The sequence below is a fragment of the Microtus pennsylvanicus genome, chromosome 7, assembly GCF_037038515.1.
Source record: "Microtus pennsylvanicus isolate mMicPen1 chromosome 7, mMicPen1.hap1, whole genome shotgun sequence".
Classification (NCBI taxonomy): domain Eukaryota; kingdom Metazoa; phylum Chordata; class Mammalia; order Rodentia; family Cricetidae; genus Microtus; species Microtus pennsylvanicus.
The window spans coordinates 43,096,119-43,117,356 of NC_134585.1; the positions used below are offsets into that span (position 1 = coordinate 43,096,119).

Below are 21,238 nucleotides of genomic sequence, written 5' to 3' on the forward strand. Positions count from 1 at the left end.
TTCGGCTCTTGAAAGGTGGTGACTTGGAGAGATGATTAAGCCAAAGCTTCTCCATAGCTTTGCTTTCAAATTCTGAGTTTAATCTACATCTGTTAGCCTTTGGCCTCATTAACAGGATTAAGGCAGTTCATAAAGGAAATCTCCCCAGCGTGTGGCTATCTCGCTATCTTGGCCTTCTGCCTTCTGCCAAGTGTGGATACAAGAAGGTCCTCATGAGATCAGAGGCCAGAACTTTAATGTTAGGCTCCCCAGTCTCCGGAATTATGGGAAATTCACTCTATTGCTTATTAACTATCCTGTCCGGGGTATTCTGCTATAGCAGCACAAACAGAGGAAATGGGCTGTCACAGCTACCATCCTCACGAGTAATTGCTATGACTTACTAATATTGTTATTACAGCCACCCCCACTTTATCATCCCCTGCCTTGTCACTATTTATGTCTGCGTTGGGATTTACCCCTGGATCTACTGTATTCGGGACAACGAGGCTGATGCTTGCTTTTCAACATCCAACATTCAACATCAGGACCATCTGCTTATATCTTTTTCTTTTTGCTTTGTTTTTCTTTTCATACCATCCTCTGTTCAAATCATTGTAAAGAAACTTGGTCCAACACTGTTGGTATAAATACATGCTTGGATACCTTGTTAAATCTGATTGTCAACGAGAACAAAAGCACATAGGAAGGACTACTTAAGGAAAACACCTCAGATCTCCTGACTGTCAAAGTCCTCCCGGTTGACTTTCTTTGTCTCCATGTGGATCTTCTTCAGAACCCAGCTTCTGGTTGTACTCTCGTCTGAGTTCCCACCACTGATAGTTAAAGGTAACTAGATTTGGCGCCAAAGAAGCCACTCCTTTCAATAGAGCCCAGCAATAGTAAGTGAGATGCTCTACCTGGGGGTGGTGCGATCTCCTGATTTTAGAGTTTTTGTGCCTTTTATTGAACCACTTCCCTCTCTTGGTACTCTTTTCTCCTGTTTTTCTTCCAAGTTAATGTTTCCTTTCCCTCCCCACCTCACCTGGTCTGGATAACTACATAAAGAACACTTCATACGAGTGTATTAGAATGAGATGCATTTCGCACTTGATTCTGCCACAACTAGTCAATAATTGTGTAGTTTGGGTGGGAAAAGTAGTTAGTTTTGCCATCTGCCCAGTGGGGAACATACAAGTACCCACTTCGTTAAGCTCTCGTGAGCTCAGATTAGATTATCGTCTCTGCAATCACCCTACCCTGCAATCGAGGAAAAATGGGGATCCAGATACTTATAGATTTATCATGAAATATGAAGCTTTAGAGTTTCATCATCCAAGAATATTTGCATCGGAGGTGGTAGTAGAATGTAATAACAACAAAATAAGGCATAAACCAAGGAGTAGGTAGAATGTATGGATAAAAAGTCTCGCCTCCCAGCAGCCCTCAAATATGGCTTAATATGAAGTAGCTGGCCACATATCTAGGATGTCCCACTAGAATCCCAACTAGAAACACTCAGTGAGTCTTCTAGCTTCATAAATCCTGTCTTGATAGTTGAGTGTATGGAATGTATTTGTTGGTGGGTTTTTTTTGGTTGTTTTGGGTTGTTTATTTGTGGGTTTGTCTTTGTTGTTTTTGTTGTTGCATACATGCCAACACATGTATGTGTGTGCATATATGTGAGCATATGCAGTATATGTATGTGTGTGTATGTGTGTACATATACATGCTTGCACTCACATTTATAGACATGCATAAGTGTAGAAGAGAAAGCCAGTGTCACCATCTCCTTTCTCACTAAAATTGACAGTAAATGCAGGCCAATAAAGTGGTCCATTGTGAAGTTACATCCATTTAATTTACAGAATGAAATCTCAAGAAATGCTGGGAAAACCAATTGATAATAAATATTAAGATCAATTAAAAGATCTATGTTTTATTTTTACGTTTATTTAGTTTTATGTGTATTTTGAGTGCCTACATGTATGTATTGTATGCTTGGTGCCTTCAGAGGTCATAAGACATCTTTGGATTCCCTAAACCTGGACTTATAAGTGCTTTTGAAAACCATCATGTGTGTGCCAGGCACCAAACCTAGGTCCTCTGGAAGAGCAGCAAGTGCTCTTAACCCCTGAGCAATCTCTTTCGCGCCCAAGGATCTGAGTTTCCTAAACACAAAACAATGCTTTCTCGAATTGTTTCTCTCTGAAGAACCTTATTGATTTTTTCCCTCAGGGTTATAGTCCAATCTCAAATGTTGTAATTCTAGTGATATCCCCACCCATGAGCTCTTTCCTACTTAAGCAGTGCTCCCCACAGCTTTGCCTCCAATTGACTTGACAAGTTCCCAGATTAATCCGAATCTGTGGCCTGCCCTCTGTGAACCTAGAAGCAGCGAGCTCTTTGCTCTTTCCGTGACCACCTGTAAGTGTAGGCAAACAAACAAGGAGGAACTGGGCTTTTCTCATCAACATTTTCTTGTAAAAGCAACGATTGATTGAATTCAGACAGTATCTGGTACCAGGAATTGGGGGGTGAGGCATACGTTGGAACACTTCTCTATGCCACGACCGGTGTTATACTGCTGAATCTCGATAGTAATTGAAATCCTGGCCTCAAGAAGTTTTCATCGGAGCAGACTGTATCAGTATATGACACACTATACATAGTGTAAATGTGTTGTATTAAGTCCTGTACAATGTGTCACATGTGGGGACATATATGAGAAAAAGAAACATTGTAACATTAGCATTTCCAGTCATTGTCACTCTGCGTATGTCTGAGATCTTAGACTTCCTCATGAAAATCTTAATTATCAATGAAAAAATAATTACTTCTCTGCCTTTCCCGCTAGCTATTTGAACAGTGGAAATGATCCTTGGAATATGAACCCAAATAACTGACCAATAATTAGCTTTCTACTTGTTCTTAAAGCAAAATTAATTTTACTATAATTTGAAGAGTATTCTTAGCAAAAATTTCCTCACAGACGTTTCTGATATTTCAAAGGTCATTACTGAAATTATTTAGAAATCCATAAGGCCAGAGATAGTTGCATATTGCTCACAATTCCTATTTATGAGTCCTGGGAGGACCTCCTTGTACTAATAAGACATTGAAGGGCTATGGTACAATGAGATAAGTGGTACTGAGATAGTTCGAGGATAGTTATGAGTTATAGTTATATAACTATAGTTATAGTTATATAGTTATAGTTATAGTCGGCATACTTATGAGTCAGGAAAGAATGGTTTTTTGTTTGTTTGCTTTTTGTTTTTCTTGTTTTTTTTTTTAAGCAGAGTTGGACTCAACAAGCAAAGATCAGTGAATAAGCAGACGTTGAGGAACCACTGAGATCGTGATGCAGTGTTTAAGATGGGCTAAATCTACATCAAACACTCAGACATGCAGACAGAGTTCATGATAAAAACAACGAGGGAGGCACACTTATTTCTTTGAGCTTTGCATACTAGGTGGACTTGCTAAGCCACTAAGAAAGCCTCGATTTTAACAGTAGATTCACCAGACCTTTCAAGAATGCGCAGCCCCAAGTGAAATCAATTAAAAAGATGGTAGCCACAGTTCTTCATGTCACGCCACGGTGGTGTGATAGGATGTCTGAGGTAACTGGTGAGACATGTCATGGTATTTCTGCTCTTCACATCCAGCAGGGATTTAGCCAGATTCCTTAAGTGCTACTAAGACTATTGCTGAAGGTACAAAGGTCCCGAATTGGACAGAGCTTTAATCCCGCGTATCAACCAGACACGGTTCTTTGCAACCTCAACATTTCTACTCATGCTCAGTTTATAGACCTCTCAAATCAGTGCGCATCAGTACAGTTGCGTTCCAGACGGAGGTGTGTCTCCCTGGCGGTCATTAGCCATTAAAAGCTGCTGTATAATTGTGTGCTACTCACATTAATCTAATGCTTTGTATCTTCTGGGGCATCCGAGTAAAGAGTCAGAGCTCCACACACAAAAAAAACAGCAACAACAAAAACCCATAGCCCTGATTCACCTGCACTCATGTTGCCAGCCTCTGTTGCGGGCAAGATACTCTGATATTCTTTCTATACAAAGCTGTAATCTGTTTAGCTAGAACGTGTAAGTGGATTAACCAATGGTGGTGTGCCCTCTGTGACTGTCCCCTCCTCTTCACTGAGGGTGACTTGTCTCAGTGTCTTCTCAACTGGTTCTTAAACACAAGTCTTTAAGAGAAAATGACCTCTCAGATGCCCTGGAGCTCGCATTGCCTGGAGACTTGTCTCCATCCATTTTTAACTTCTTTCTTAGAATTGATTGATGCTTGATAGGACTGCGGGCACTTGCTAAACTTGAAACAATTGATTCCTTGAGTCTTCCCCAGCTATTCTGCAACCTAGAAGAGAAGCTAGGAAAAATAGCACATTTTTTGACGATGTGGCTATAGGAATGCCTCAATTCTAAGACCTCAAAGTCTATATTGCTTTTCTAACCATATACCAAGCTACTCTTGGCACATATATTCTTGGAGTTTATCCAAGGTTATCATCCTCTGCTTTATTTGAAGTTTTTTTCTGCATATTTCAAATAATCAAGTGAGTCTTTTTTCCGCTAGCTGGAGTCGGTGTCCATGGACTCTTCCCTGTCTCTGCCAGCGTTTGCGTTCAGATGTAGGGTGGTTCCGCAGCTGTCTGGGAGGGCTTATTTAAAGTACTGCTGCCCTAGCAGACTGTCAGCGATAAATCTCTATTACAAGTAATCCATGAATTTATGGTACCCAGAGTACTCCACTGACTAAGAAGTTGGAAGGAAAACGTCACCATAAATGCCCATCATCTGATTAAGAAGTAGAGCTTAACACTTCAGATCAAACCCACGCGGAGCACTATTTTGCAGACAGGACATTTCATAACAAAAAGATGTGAAAATACGGGTGTCACTTTTGTAGATGTGTTGATCTTCTGGGTATCTGAATAACTGTTTTCACTTTTCTATTGGCTTGTGGCTCTTTACAGTGGGCTATATTCTTGCTACTGTGTTAGAGGAAACAGCCACACTGAGCCACCTGGATTTTCCCTCTCTACTCCCAAAGGTGAGTTTTACAAGATTAGGATTCTACATCCAGAACATGCTCTGTGTCCATGGACTACAGCTGTATTCAGGGGGGCGGATAACCATCTACAGAGAAGCATACCCAATTCTCTCCCAAACTTTCCTGTCAACACCCTGCTGCCTTTGCTACTCTGTTGAAACCACCCTGTTTGCTTTGCTGCTATTTTCCCTGTCTTCCGAGTTACTTTGAAGCCCCTCCCCTCACACACATACATTCCTTGCATTGTTCAGCCATGTTTTCTCCCAATATGCAAGAGGACACATTCTTACTGCAACCGTATTCTGAAATGTTCTGGCATATTGAAAGAATGCATGCAGGTGGATGAGAGAGGCAAGAAACGAATAATTCTCAAAGAACTAATGATTGAAAAATAATAAACAAATGGGACTTTCCTTTAAGCAATAGGGTTATAGCTAAGAGCAAAGCACTTCTATCCTTCCATCTAGCCACACGGTGTTGGTGGATGAGACGTGCTAACTACACTTTTTGTGGTATGAGAAGTGAACCAAGAAGAGTCATCATCTTGCATTCTCTAGGGCAACACCTAATTTTAAAAAAAAAACTATGATGACAGTTACTACAAGTGTGGTTTTAGCTAGAGATCGGGCCTCGGTATTCACTATAGCTATTGAAGTTTTAGGGCAATAAGACAAGAGAAATAAAGGCTATGAATAATAAAGGAAGAAGTCATAAAATTCTATGTGTGCATGATGTCATCTATATAGAAAAAAAGGCTCCCAGAGTTTCAGAAACTCTTGAAACTGTTACACATTTCATCAAAGAAGTAGGATATTAAGTCAACATTCAAAACCAGTCACATGTTTACCAAGAACAAACACGTCGAGAAAGAAGTCGGAAAAACCGACACAATCACAATAGCCTCAAAGAAAACAAAATACCGAGGAATAAATTTAGTCAAGGAAGTAAAATCCCTCTACAGTTCATGTTTTGAAATGCTGAAGAAATAAATTTAAAAGGACCATAGAAGGAGGAAAGAGCTGTGTTCTAGTTTCCAGGCATCTCCGATGCTGGGGTCTCCATGGCAACTGAAATTGCACCTTCACCCATAGCCTCCTGGCCTCTCTTCAGGCGCTCTGACCCTGCCGCATGGTGCCAAGTCTCAGCTGCTCTTCCTTAGCCCTCGGATTCTGCTGCTTTCACAAGAGCAAACCCCGGACCACGTGGCTACTTCATAGAGCCAAGTAAGGCAGCCAACTAGGAAACGCAGCATCAGCCTCCTGTGGACCACGGCTTGCATGCTGACCCTGAGGAAGGAAACAGGCCATCTCCCCAGAAGGTGGTGCCTTACTGATGCTGGTCTCTTATTAGTCACACTTGGTTTCTAAGCTCCAGGTGCAGCATTGGTTATCCCGGTGAAGCGAAGGTTTCACTTCCACAGACACCCCCACCGCGCAGGAAATAATATAATTCCTTTGTTTGAAAACCTATATTAAACCTCAGAGATCAGTTAAAATCAACTGCTGGAACAGGGCTCCTTTTTAAACTGCGGTCCTCTCTCTACACACAGATGTGAGATGGAAAAGCAGTTGGTCAAAAAGCAGCAAATCAGTGTTTTTCAGGGCCGAATTCAGCTCCCACAGCCCCAGTGTCTGCATTCATTTTATGACTTCTTTGCATTGACAATTGCAGATTGCTCAGTTCACGCCATCCTACTTGCCCTTGCCCGTGAGATTGAATATGTCAGCGTCGGTGCAGGGGTGTGTGTAGATTCAGTCCTTCCCCTGTCTCAAAGGCTGGCCCGGGCTGCTGTGAGCAGATCCTGCTTATTAGCAGAGACGGACACTGGCGCACGACTTAGATTATCTTCCTACAGTAATCCCGTTAGTTTCTGGTCCATCTCTTTGAATCTTTTTCTGTCTGTACTGTCAATTACATCTATAAGAATTTCAGTATTTTCAAAAGAACTCCCCCAGCATGGTCTGGTATTCCTCCGCCTCCCAGTGAGTGCCCCATCCTTTCAGTTTAAAACCTGTGACTCTACACTTTTGAGGTCCGAACCCTGTGTAAGTGTAACCTGACTGGTGCTTCAGACGCGAGCTGCTTCAGCAGAGTTGTCTTGCCAGTGTTACCCAAACCCAGGAGAAGGATTTGCACCTCCTGGACTGGTACACTTTTCAATTGTGCAAGACAGAGAGCAAGCCCAGCCTCAAGCCAAGTCCCTCTTCATCTGCTTCCCTCTCCTCCCCCTCCTCCTCCCTTCCCAGTTATCAGGGGTAACTTTCACAGATTCTTAATTCAACATATTTAAGTTGCTTCTAAAATTTGCAAAGCCAGACTCTACTGTCCGTGCAAAGCCAGACTCTACTGCCCGTGCAAAGCCAGACTCTACTGCCCGTGCAAAGCCAGACTCTACTGCCCGTGCAAAGCCAGACTCTACTGCCCGTGCAAAGCCAGACTCTACTGCCCGTGCGCTCTCGACGTTCTCTTCCTTTTTTTGTTGTTTAACTTTTTAAAATTGATTTTATTGAGGGATCCATTTTTCTCTGTTCCTCTCCCTCAACGTTATCTTCTAAACCCCCACAATAAGAGCCTATTAAGCTCTGGTCACCACTCACTGACTTTTCTAACCTAATGTTTCAAATGTCTTCACAATACAAAGACAGAAAGAAAAGAAGAACAAAAAACATAGTTAGGCCGATCACACCAACATCTCACTTTCCTGGTGGAAATTTCTGTTCTGATTTGATACCTGTTCCTGTGATAAACACCACAACCAAAAGCAACTTGTGGGGTCATGTATTTTTCTTATAGGTTATAGTCCATCATCAGAGGAAGCCAACGCAGGGTCCAAGAGGCAAGAACTGAAACAGACAATGGAGAAAAACTACTTACTGATTTGCTTCCCCTTGTCTTGCTCAGCAAACTTTCTCTCATAGCACAGGTCTACCTGCCTAAGGATGGCACTGTTCACAATGGGCCAATTGCTCCTACATCAGCTAACAATTAAGAAAATCCCTATAGATGTGCCCACAGGTCAATCTGATAGAGTCAGTTCCTCAGCTGAATGTCTCTCTTCCTAGATGTGTCAGGCTGACAAGCAGCAATTAGCCATCACCATCTTCCATGCTCAGAGATCAACAGAAATAATTATGAAATGACTGTATTATCAAAAATAATCTACACACTGAATGAAATTCTATTAAAATTTCAGTGATATTCTACAGAGAAATCAAACTAGAAAAAAATAATTCTAAAATTCACATGGAGCCATAAAAATATTCCAGATAGTGAAAAGTAATCTGAAGAAGAAAGAACACAGCTGGAAGTATCATAATATCTGACTTCATGTTACACTACAGATTTGGTGTTTACCTTTCTACTCTAACAGTGTCCACAGTACCTTCCAGTACCATGAACACGAGTCAGGAGGGGCAAAGGGTCTAGGCAGGCACCCGATCAAGTTCCCCTCATTCAATGATTTGCGACCAACTTCCCCTCATTCAGTGATTTGCATAGGTATTGTCTTCAACAGTAGGGCTTTCTCATCAGCTTGTGGAGAAAGCTTATAGCCTTGACAAGCAGCCTGACTTCTCCAAAGGAGTCTCACTGGAAATACAAACCAACTGAAGGGAAGAACCCATGGCCAATGGTAGATAAACAACTTAAAGCAAATTCAGATATAATTTTGTGGACTGTTTTGTCTCATAGTGCTTTGAAAATTTTTTCTTACCTTGCTGATCTTTTGCTCGTATAATATGGTTTCTGATTGGATTTCTGTTTCTATGTATGCATATGTTTCTTCTGCTTTTTCTTTGTTTTGTTGGTGTTGTTGGTGTTGTCTATTTAGTTGGTTGGTTTTATTTTGTCCTGTTTTGTTTTGTTTTTACTTTGTGCCCATTTGTTTTCTAAAGATAAAAAAATAGAAAACAGATTTGGAATAGTGATAAAGTGGGAGGGATCTGGGAGGAGATGAGGGAGGGAAACAGTGATCAGAATATGCTGTATGAAAATAAAATTCATTTTAAATTAAAAAAGAAAGAAAATTAACATGGTATTAGCAAAGGAAAAGAATAACCAGACATACAGAGTCATGAAATAGATAAAGATACCTAGTTTTTGACACATATGGCAAAAACATACATTGAGGGAATGACGGTCTCTTTTAACAAATGGTGTTGGAGACACTGGATATCCATATATAGAAAAATGAAACTGGAGACATTTCTGCCTCACTTGCAACCTGTACAAAAATCCAAAAATATATCTAATTCCAAATGGATCAAAGACATAACTGTAAGACTCAAATCTCTGAAACAGTTAACACATCAAGACACAGGCTCCTCAGGAAGTACTGCCAACAACAGCAATTCACAACATCTAAAAGCTTTTGTATCTCAAAGAAAACAGCAAATAGAGTGAAGAGCAGCCTACAGAATGGGAGAGAAAGAACTCAACAAACTAAACAGAAAAAAAAAAACCAAACAATAAAAGGGCTATTAAAATGAGCAGTCAGTTACCAAAAGATGAAGCACAAATTGATAATAAATATATGTTCAACATTCTTGGACATCAAAGAAATGAAAATTAAAACTACATTGAGATTCTACTTTATTCTAATTAGAATGGCTACAACTAAGAAAATAATTGACAACAAATTTTAGATATGAAGAAAGGAATCCCTCTATACTACTAGTTGGGATGTAAGTCAGTGCAGCCACTATGGTAATTAGTACAGAGGGTCCCCAAAACACAGAAATATATCTACCTTATAACCCAGATATTCCACTTATGGGAATATACCCAAAGGATGTTGAGTTAATAAGAAAGACTTTTGCATATCATGTTTATTAAAGCACTATTCATATCAGCCAGCAGTAAAATCTTCCTTGGTATCCACCAGTAGATAAAGAAGGAAAGAAAATGTTTATACATGTGTGCTCAATGAAGTTCTAGTCAACCATAAAGAATTAAATTAGGTTACTTAGTAGAAAGTAAATGCAAATTGGAATTATCATTTTAAACAAAAGTCAGAATCAGAAAGACAAATATCAAATGATTTCTCTCATTTTTTGGGTCCTAGATTTTATATAGATGCTTAAACACGCCCTCCCCCCTCCCATACACACACGATGAAAACAGAAGATGCAGGGATAAGACCAGCAGGAAGAAAGAGAATGAGGTTGGGATGCTGGACGATAAATATGACTGAATACATGATACACTTGAAAGAAGCTGTTCTCATGAAACATGGCACTATGTACAATGAATACACATCAGTTGCAACAGAAAAAGAATAGGTCAAAGATGACTTTAATTTTAGCCTAACCAGATGACAGTGATTTGCGTTCGAGCCAATTAACAACTCTAACTTTCTCTTTCTTTATCTTTGAATCATAAACAGTGATGGCACATTTATTGCAATGGCATTGCAAGAACTTAATGAGTTAAATCATAATAAATGGCACACAATTAGCACCATATAAATTTGGAATGTTAGTATTTGATTGATCCTTAGACTCTATTCAAGAGGCAATATTTTTAATTGTTCTACTCTACTTAGAAGCCATCATAATCAATTCTCATACTAGGAAGAAGGCATATGAAACTAAATTAATTCATCGTATCACAGTAATTGCCTATAAAGGTTCCTATCATGAACACACAGACTGAATTCTTGACACTTAGACTGCTTAGTGCTTTAACACATAGTCGATGCTGTTACTCATGGTGTCCAAAATTTCTCCTTGCCTCATATATGTTTTCAGAAAGAATAACATATATGGAATATGTATGTTATTAACATATATGGAATAGCTTGTCTCCTGTGAAGAATAAGTTATTAACTCTATGTTTTGGGCTAGAAAGTCTACAGCTGCCCTCAATTCTATGGTTGACTTCCTCATTATTTCATCTAACAAACCTGGAATATTTTACCCAAGGTTGTATGATGGAAAAGTACATGACGTCATGCGAATTCTTTGGCTCTATTTTTTTTTGTCCAAGCAAGGTAACAGCATCATCTTTCTGATCACAGCCAGCTCAATTGCTTGCAGGTCCCATTATTGTCTCAAGTATTACAGCAACTTGCTCCCAGGAATCCATCACCCCACCCTCATGTCCTCTGTGTTTACTGACACAATACCAAGATTTCATATTTAAATGATCTTCAAACACAAGCCATTTGTGGGAAACACCTGGCAAAAAATGTTAGCCTGCATTAAGTATGTCCACACTCCTAAGATCTTAACCTGAATCAGAACACAACTAGCTATTGTTTCTTCAAATATTTTTCTTCACATTTCAAAACTTAAGTTCTCTCTTTAAAAATATTCTTTGCTCAGTGGGGCTCCTTAATTTGTTCAATCATCTAATTTATCTTCTTAGGTAAAACACGGGGAATTTTGCCTCTGTAGTATTTTCTCTCCTCCTAGATTTTGAGGTCTAGATGAAGTATATGCATCTCCTGTCTGAGATAGCTCAGTCTAACTTGACTGCAGCTCCTTCATAAAATAATGCTAAACTTGGTGTTTCTTATAATTCTCTCTCAAAAATGTAACCTTTAAAAATCTTAGAGAACTCTTCTCTACCTCTTTTCCTGGTAGCTCTAGAGATGGATGGCTGTCTACTTAATATTTCTATCCAGCCAAAGCTGGATATAATGCCAAGCAAATAGTCCCAAGACAATAACTGCCAATATTAAAATGCCTTAGAAGTAAGGTTTTACATGTCTGTTCCTGGTCTAAAATATGTATCCCATTTTAGGATTCGTGTGTATCCTATTTCAAACAATTCTTAAGAGTAAATCAACAGAAAAAATGTACTTCCCCACATTTTATGTTAACAATATGTGGTACTGTGCATTTCTGCAAAACACTCATTCCATCCTGGGAAAAGCACATAAATAAACTGAAATTATGACGTCCTTCCTGGAATAGTGAGTGGAATTCCTTTTAGTAGAGAGTTTGATGATGCTTGAACATGTAAATGTTTCATGTTGCCACTTATGACTGTACTTCCGGTTCATGTAAGACTTAACGTAGAAAAAATAACTTTAGAAATCTGATTCTATGTTGATAACCATGAAATTCTTTATTCAATAGAATATTTGACAAAATAGATTCTGGGTGTATTATTTAAAGACACAGTGTTCCAAGAAATGTGTTTGTCTTTGCTTTCTCCTGCAGGGACCTCCTGGGCTGCAAGGACTACAGCAGACTTTTGGCGGCTACGTCAATAAGGTACAGCTTCTTTATTCCCACGGCTTGTGGGTGCAGAGATCTTTATGTGGTTATATTTGTAGGGGGCAAAAGCATTTTTAATTCCTAACATCTCAGACCTTGAGACATATGCTCAAAACATTTTCCCATACTGAACACTATGTTTCCCAATTTAAATCTTTAAAAGGTTCCTAGATATAAACCAAGAGTTGGGTTTTATAGATTTTGAAGTGATAGTTCGTAGTGTGATAATGAAGAGCTAGAAAAAATTATTTGTTATCTGAAGCTCTGGGTCATACCACAACTGAACCTCTCCAGACAAAGGTCCCAAGCACACGTCCATAGAACAAGGGTGAGAGCCTCCCCAGGGATGGATAGGAGTAGCTTGTAACTTCCGTTTTCACCACACCTGGAACAAAGACTACTGCCATGGAAGCATTGGAGTGACTAGCTCCTGATTGTACCCGAGCTGATGACTACACAGGTAGGAATGAAGTCATTGATGGGTAGATCGTTCAAGAACCACACATGGGGTCTAATCGCATATGTCTTTCATTGCCCAAAATAACAGCAACTGGGGTCCTTTCAGTAGCTACCAGCTCATCGCTCATACCTTGTACCACAGAAAAAGGTAGAGACAGACCCTTGTGTTTTTGCTTTGGTTTCTGGCAATTGTTCCCTATACATTTCTTTTTTTTTTTTTTTTTTTTTTTTTTTTTTGGTTTTTCGAGACAGGGTTTCTCTGTGGCTTTGGAGCCTGTCCTGGAACTAGCTCTGTAGACCAGGCTGGTCTCGAACTCACAGAGATCCGCCTGCCTCTGCCTCCCGAGTGCTGGGATTAAAGGCGTGCGCCACCACCGCCTGGCTTCCCTATACATTTCTGGAACCAATACTGCATCTTTGTTCACACATTTCCAAGAACCTGTATTCCAAATCAAGTCTTTTTTTTTCAGGATTTACTTATTTTTCTGTGTGTGTGTGTGTGTGTGTGTGTGTGTGTGTGTGTGTGTGTGTGTGTGTGTAACACATATGTCTGGTGCCCACAGAGGCCAGAAGAAGGTGTCAGATACCTTGTAAACAGTTTCAGATAGTTGTGAGCCACACTGTACAGGTGCTGGGAATTGAACTTTGGCCTTCTGCCAGAGGAGCTAGTGTTCTTTCTATCCTTCAAGCTCCCAAATCAAGTCTTGAAGACACCTGGTGCTCAAAACTACCTTTCCATTGCTTTCCAAGGACAAATTGATTAATTTAAAAATCTCAGTCTTTTGTTCGCCAAATTAAATTTAATGGAAAGGCCTGGGAAATCCATAATTGACAAATTTAAAATCAAACATGTAAGCACTCTGTTGGCTCTTGATAATTTTAAGATCATGATCCTGTCTTGAATCTTAGATTTTCCAGGGAGTGCTGTGTTAGGATGGTTAAAGTGTTTCCTGACTATTAAATAACTAAATTGATACCAACTTTTTTTTTTAACATGAGAAGCTGACAAGTTTTGAAAAAACAATGTAAGCCTGAAGGGTATCTGAATTGAATCAGCGTAAGGACACTTGTAATGACCTCTACTGTTATAAAATAGGACTTACAATAAAAGCTTCAAAATAATGAGAATAAGTTGATGTCACAAGTCAGCTAGAAGAGTTGAGGTGCTATAATCTGTCCCTCTCCCCATCAGTACAGATGTACCAAGTCGCTGCTCAGCTGCTTAAATTTTTGCTAACCCTTGCGAAACTTTTAAGGCTTGGGTCTTTCCAGGTCTCCCAACACTAGTTCTAGATATACTTTTTCTTACTGATGAGTCAGTTTCTTCCTAAATGAAAATATATGGAACCTTTGTACTTTAGAGTCTGAAGTTGAAAACGTTAATTTTCAGACTTTAAAGTTATACTCGCTTTAACGGGAACTGAGCTTAGCAGCTGAGTGGGGAGCTTTGAGAGTTGCACACCGGTACCTGGAGCTCAGCTGTTGTCTCTCCTAAAAGAACCTCCATTACTATCGTGGCTGCTACAGAGCAGAGCTTCACGTTAGTTCACGTGTGCTGGGCATGTGACTTTGGGGCTGGAAGATGAGAGCACAGGGAGAGGAACCAAAGCTTCCTTTTCCCCGAAATAACGCAACAGAACCCTTTTGAGTCAGAAGTGTTTATGTCTATTGTGATTGTTGGGAGGTAGCTTATTAAACAGTTTATTCTGTTTCCTCAGGAAAGTAGATGGGGCGCCTACGATGAGGTCCCACAAGGATCGATAGGGAGCCCCACCCCCGTGACCCACTCGGAATGCTATTTTTGTATTGTCACCGTGTCTTCTTCACAAAGCAAAGGGCCAAGTGTGCTGTGATGAGCCAGATGCATTTTTCACTCGGCACCGCCCCTGACACCCCCATCTGGTCTGGGATAGTAAGGTTGTTGCGCTTTGCAGTTTGTTGCACGCCTGATGGTCTGGCTATAACAAATGAGCGGAGTGGAGGAGGAGCTGAGATTAAATAATGGACCATGTATTGAGACATATAAAGTGACACTCCAAGGTTAAGACAATCTTCCCTTTTAAATTGGCATTGATTTATGTGACGCCTGCGTCGAGTCCTGGACCTCAGCTCTCCCTCTGGCAGAAGCTATGGCTCGTGCACAGCCCAGATTCTGCTGAGGCAGCTGCTCAGGGGAGGGCGGGCAGCAAGCACACTCCTCAAACATGTCCCCTCCCTGCTCCAGACTAAAAGACTGATGGCCTGTTCCTCATCCCAGCAGCCTGCGCTTGCATTTCCCTGTCGCACCCAAAGGAGAACCACGGGCCTAAGAAACCTCTCCCTTCACAGCACAAATCAAAAATAGAAGGAACAAAGGAGAAGAGAGAGGAAAATGAGAGCGATTCACTGGAGGGTGAAGTTGGAAGGATTACATGTGTGTTCTCATGTGCAATGATGGAAAAGAGAGTAAATTTCCCTCATATGACAGAAATCATTTTCAGACAGTTGCTTTTATCCTGTTGGGTTGGTTGCAAGAAACATCAATCCCTTGTCCTCCGAAGGAAAGTCTGCTCACTACCCAGGCACGCTGTTCTTCACTGTCTTTATCTCTGGAAATTTTAGTCACCTTTAGATAGGTTCCATCACTTTTTAAAGTCATGAGCTCCGTAGACGGAAGTGGAGTGCTCTTAATGCAGACTGAGCATTGAGCTCCATACAGAGAAGTGGAGTGCTCTCGATGCAGACTGAGCACTGAGCTCCGTACACGGAAGTGGAGTGCTCTCTATGCAGACTGAGCACTGAGCTCCGTACACGGAAGTGGAGTGCTCTCTATGTAGACTGAGCACTGAGTACTAGTGCGGCATACATCTGATATGTTTTCAAAGATCAACATTGAAAATGCCCAGTAATATCATCTTGTGCCATCATGAGGCTCAGTTTGAGCTGTTGGAGATTGATGCAATACCTCCCAGCAACCAATCCCAGTGTTCCCTTCTCCAAGCAGTTGATCCAAAACAAATGATAGCAAAATTATCTATTACCCTTCCGTGTATCAAAGTATAACTTCGCACTGATGTTCACAGACTACAAAGGATGGAAAACTCTTGTCCAAAAACAGACTCCAAGGTCTTTCCAAACACAGAATTAAATCTAACAAGGATATATAAAACAAAGCCTTCCTTGGTGTCAACGCTTCTGGTCCCTAAAGAGTTTTTTTTAAAACTAAACTTTAAATCCTAATTTCCTGAATTAGTTGCTTGTCTTGCTGCTGTGACAAAATGCCTGAGAGAAGCAATTAAGGAAAGGAGGGTTTGCGGGGGCTGGCAGGTAGATGACAGGGAGGTCACAGCAGTAACAGCTCGAGGCAGCAGGTCTCATTGCAGCAGCCCCCAAGAAGCAGCAAGAGATGGATGCCGGTTCTCAGCTCACTTTCTCCTTTCTATTCAGTCCAGAACCTCAGCCCTATGGGATGGTCTCACCCATATTCAGGGTGGGTCTTCCCACCTCAGTTTCCTTAGTCTAGATTACCCCTACACAGACATTCCCAGAGATCAATTTCCATGGTGATTCTAAATCTCATCAAGATGACAGTCAAGATTAAATGCATGGTTTCCTCCACTTTCCCAAGGAATAACTGGATTTCTTGACCTGGTTACAGAGTAAAACAAGTATACCGTGTTCTGATGGTCTTGATGATTTTCTAGACTAAAGCCATCAGAAAATCAAAATTTGGGAATACTATTAGAACAGTATGACTTGAGGCTACAAGGAAATTACTATATCCAAACTACCTCAGCTATGGTATGGTACCCTGGAGTTTGCTGGCATACACCAGGATATACCCTCACCAGAGATACTCCATGCTCTTCTGCCCTGTGCTCCATGCACCTGGAGCTTCAAAATCTAAAGGTCATGTGTAAAGACAAAAGCACATTCCAGCATCCCTGAAAATATCCAAGCAAAAGTACAGCTAGGGGGACATGCTGATGTTTTAGGAACAGTGACTGACACCATGCCAAAGTGACTAGTGTTTTCAGGAACTATCTGGAGTTTGCTTCTGTGTAGATTAGGGAGGCTAGACCAGATGGCCAACTGAATGTCAGGGACAAGAAAAAATAACTGATGAAGGCATGCATGGTGGCCCATACCTATAATCCCAGCACTAGAAAGGTCAAGACAGGAGAATCAGGAGTTCGGGGCCAGGCATGGCTACATGGTAAGTTTAAGGCCACTTAAGCTTACTAAGTCACTGTCTAAGCCACATGAGAGCCTGTCTCAGAAAAAGGGGAAAGGGGATATAAGACAATACAAGATTTAACGGGCTAGCTTCTGTAGACAAGAGGGATAAGTGCAGCTCTCATCCCCTAATTATTTTTCAATCATAAAATAAAATTAATATTTTTTAAAAGCTATTCAGGAATACTTTGTGAAGACAGTCACTGTCATTCCTCTCCTTCTGGATTAATCAGTGTTAAAGTTCATGTCACCCTGTCATTTCTTCTCATATGTATGCGTGCATGGCTCTCATTCTATATTTTAATTTTTTGAGTATGAATTGCTTCTAGAATTAGATACATAAGTCTAAAGCAGAGAGAAGAAGAGACATGATAGGCTTATGAACTTCTGTTTGTCTAAACAATACCCTAACCAAGAGCCAAGTCTGAAGTAAGAGCAACCTTCTACAGTTAGATGGGGAGAGAAGGAAAGAAGCCCAGACAGAGATAAAGATCAGAAGAGGGAGCCCAAAGAGGGACGGGGCAGCTCAGGTTCCACTCAGAGAACACAGTAAGCCCAAGACAGGAATTCTTCAAACCACGAGAGCACAAGTTTCCTACAGTAGATGCTCTAAGAGCAAGGAAGCTAGCGTCAGAGAAAGTGTGTCTGAAGTTAGTACTGCATCAATTCCCCGGGTTGCTGGGAACATTGAGGCCATTTAGATCTTGGAAAAGTTGTTCAAGAATGGGAAGCAAGTCTCTGGTGGTAACAGTGTTTTCTGTTGTGTCTGCAGAAGATAGAACAGGTGGACTGACCAAGGCAAGATAAAACGTTTGAAGAATTTGGCCAACTTCAGCTACAGCTTACATAAACGGTCCATTTTCATATAACAGCAATGATAGCATTTTTTGAGAAGGCAGAGGCACGGCACACACGGGACATATTGGTGATCAACAGACAAATTCACTCTAAACCAGAGAAGAAGAGAAATAGGTTTATTCATTAAACCATAATAAGAGCAGTCAGTATGCCCTGTAACAGAAGAACCAGTAGCCACCAAGGCAGTGATAGGCAGGACCCCACTTGGGAGAAGTCCTGATCCCAGCAGGGTGACTTACTATGCTTCCGAGCCTGCAATTCCTTGTGCAGGAACGGGGACATTCATAACCGGTCAGCGCTGGGGTCTGGGAGGTTAGCACGAGCCACATGCGCATGTCATTTTCAGTTTCCTTGGTGCTAGGCAAAGGCTGGGGTCACCTGGCTGCAGTTCTGAGGTGCCAGTTACAGGTTCTGCACAGCTTAAATTTTCGATGGAGGATTTCTGGACCACACTTGTTGAAATTCACTAATGAGAGCCTGTCTGTCTTCTTCCGGTCTTTAATAATGGTCTCTGTCTCTCAACACCCAGAGGGTTCTGAGGCCTAAGTGTTTCTTAGCAATTTATATTTAACCTTTTCTGTGTGCTGACAAGCACAATCATCCTCCCAGGGTGAGCAGAGTCAAATTAAGGCAATAAATATTTGCGATAGAAAAAGCAGGAGAGTCAGACAGCAACTTGAGTTTGGCTGGTACGCATATGGAGAAGGGAGTCAGGCCCTTGAGTTGTGATGTTTCCCCTGTAGAGATCACCAGGAAAGAACAAATGGGGTCTCAGACGCTGGAGATATTTATTTAGCTGGTATTTTAACAAGATTGAATATTCATTACATTAACAGGAATAAAGAATGAGAATGACAAAAATGTCTGCCGAAGTGTTACACAGAATACATAAAACATAAAGTACTAACATTTGGCTAGCTGCTTTTAAAGACTGAATGCATTAAAAACAACTGGACTTTTTTGTTTGTTTTTTTTCCCAGGGAACTGGTGAACTCGAAGCTGGTGGCCCAAAAGGAGAAAAGGTAATGCCAGGTTTTTTGTTTTTGTTGTTTCCAAAACCATTAAACTCTTTCACCTACAGGGAGCACCAGTCCCTGTGAGCAGGCACCTCCTCTGACTGCTGACCAGCAGCTGGATGCTGCCCCTTGGGGGCGCTGCTGAGCAGGGCTGGGCTATAAGGCAGGAGATCTGTCAAGAGAAAACACCTTTAAGAGGATGGGGATGTTCTATCGGGAACTCATCTAGGCAAGCTGGCCCGGGTCTGAAAAAACATGGGATAAAACCGGACTCGCTGAACATAGCGGACAATGAGGACTACTGAGAACTCAAGAACATGGCAATGGGTTTTTGATCCTACTGCACGTACTGGTTTTGTGGGAGCCTAGGCAGTTTGGATGCTCACTTTACTAGACCTGGATGGAGGTGGGTGGTCCTTGGACTTCCCACAGGTCAGGGAACCCTGATTACTCTTTGGGCTGATAAGGGAGGGGGACTTGATCGGGGGAGGGGGAGGGAAATGGGAGGTGGTGGCGAGGAGGAGGCAGGCATCTTTAATAAATAAATAAATTTAAAAAAAATTAAAATAAAATAAAAGAATTAGACGAGAAAAAATTTAAAAAAAAAAAAAGAATGGTCAGGAATCCTTGCAGGCAGCCAAAACCATCTGAAGGAAGATCCAAATGGCAAAATGCCAAATGGCTCAAACTCACTGGTTTTCTGTTCTTAAAACAGAGGCTGCCGAGGGATTATTTTGTTTTGTTTTCGTGAGGTTTCATCATGCCCAGTAGTAGTCCAGCCAAGCAATTATTTCAGAAACAGCTTTCAAGTTCAAACACCAGTGTACTTCCATTGCTTTTTCATTGCTCGCACACAGAAGCCTGGTTTTATCATTTGTGAAGATGGCAGATTAACTTTCCGACGGAAAATATCACTCCACTCCCATCTGATTGTAAAGCCGTGATGACCTTGGACTGTGAGTGTGGACACAGTCAAAGACGCATGGTCAGAGAAAAAAAAAGCCCGTTAAATCTGCAGACAGGAATATGAAGGTTTGAAAAATATGATATTCTGCGGGCAGATGGCCTGTGAGAACTGCCTTCATTCATTCGCCCTGTAAAAGTTCTCTTGATTGAGGGCACGATACTGTGACATGAGACCGAGAAATAGGACGTCTGTGTCTTCTAAATCAGCACAATCTATTCAAAAGACGGCGAGTCTCTCTCCTGGAAGTATCGCTAAGAGATCCTCTCAGCAGGAACCGTACATTCCTTATAGACTGGCCATTCAAAAGGAAAAGCCTGCAGAATACATAAATAAAACATGAACACTCTGAAAACGATTTGAAAATGATTCCATAGCAATCCAAGTCACTCCAGTGTCTTGGGTTTCGAACAACACTATTTCCTGTGAGTCAACAGCTTGTAGCGCCATCCCATCCTCGCGAAGGCATTCCATTGCAAGACATCACTATTGGACAGACGTAGGCTGCGGGGTCAACAGGGCACAAAGCTTGTCACGTGGCACAGCTGTGTGGAGAAGGGGGTGCGACACTCTTAAAGCATTTAAATGATGATTCATTTCTTGAAACCAAACAGCTGGCTTCTGCGTCGCCCTCCTCGTTGGCAAGCACATGTCACTTAGAAATTCTTAAGACCTCGCTGATGAGAAACTTGATTCTGGAAAACAGGTGTATCTCAAACTCCAGGGACAGTTTCTACCACTTGGAATCTCTTCTAATTGCTTCAGAATCTAATGGGGAGTCAGGAAAAGTTGGTGGCATATCTGTCCCGTCACCCTACCCAAATAAATGATCTAGAAGAGTCTACAGGGAACTTGTCACTGAGCCTCGTACCTGTGCACCAACAGAAGGGTTTTTTAAATTACCTGTCATGAAGGAGCGCCACTGTCAATAAACCATGCATCGAGTAAATGGGGAAACCCTAGTGTAGCAACTGCGGGAAGAAGGAAGTCAACTCTACCTGTCTATTCTGGATCCATCTCTTGGCTTTTTAAAGTTGTGTTTTCCACAGTGAAAATGTAAACGCCTTAGTGTGGGTCTCTGACTATGCTTGCAATGTGGCCAGGGTCTCTGAATTCTGATTGTACATAGACCCCCTGGGAGAAGATGAGAAAAACAGATGCCTGCTCTGAGGCCTCACACACAGGAACTCCGAGACCAGTATTTCTGTTACTTAAACACGTGTGAGATGATTGTGACATGCCCTCGGGGTTGGGAACCACTGAGGGGTGGGAGGAGCATCAGCTTTGGGATCAGACGTCGACTATGGCGTTGGCTGCTGTGTTACCTTGGGAAGCCACCTCATTGCCCCAAACATCGGTGTCCCCATCTGTACAGTGGGCATAATCATCTACAGTAAGAACTGATGGGAGGATTAAGATCTAATGAGATGAACTCACCTGGAAGC

At 41.4% G+C, this 21,238-nt stretch overlaps 1 protein-coding gene across 2 annotated transcripts in view; it reads left to right on the top strand.

The window, feature by feature from the left end:
• Col19a1 (collagen type XIX alpha 1 chain) overlaps positions 1-21,238 on the top strand; it is a 310,539-nt gene that overhangs the window by 220,717 nt on the left and 68,584 nt on the right. For both annotated transcript variants that reach the window (XM_075980561.1, XM_075980562.1), the window contains 2 exons: positions 12,225-12,278; positions 18,794-18,835. In XM_075980561.1, the coding sequence (XP_075836676.1) occupies positions 12,225-12,278; positions 18,794-18,835 (96 nt within the window). The remainder of the gene's footprint in view (positions 1-12,224; positions 12,279-18,793; positions 18,836-21,238) is intronic.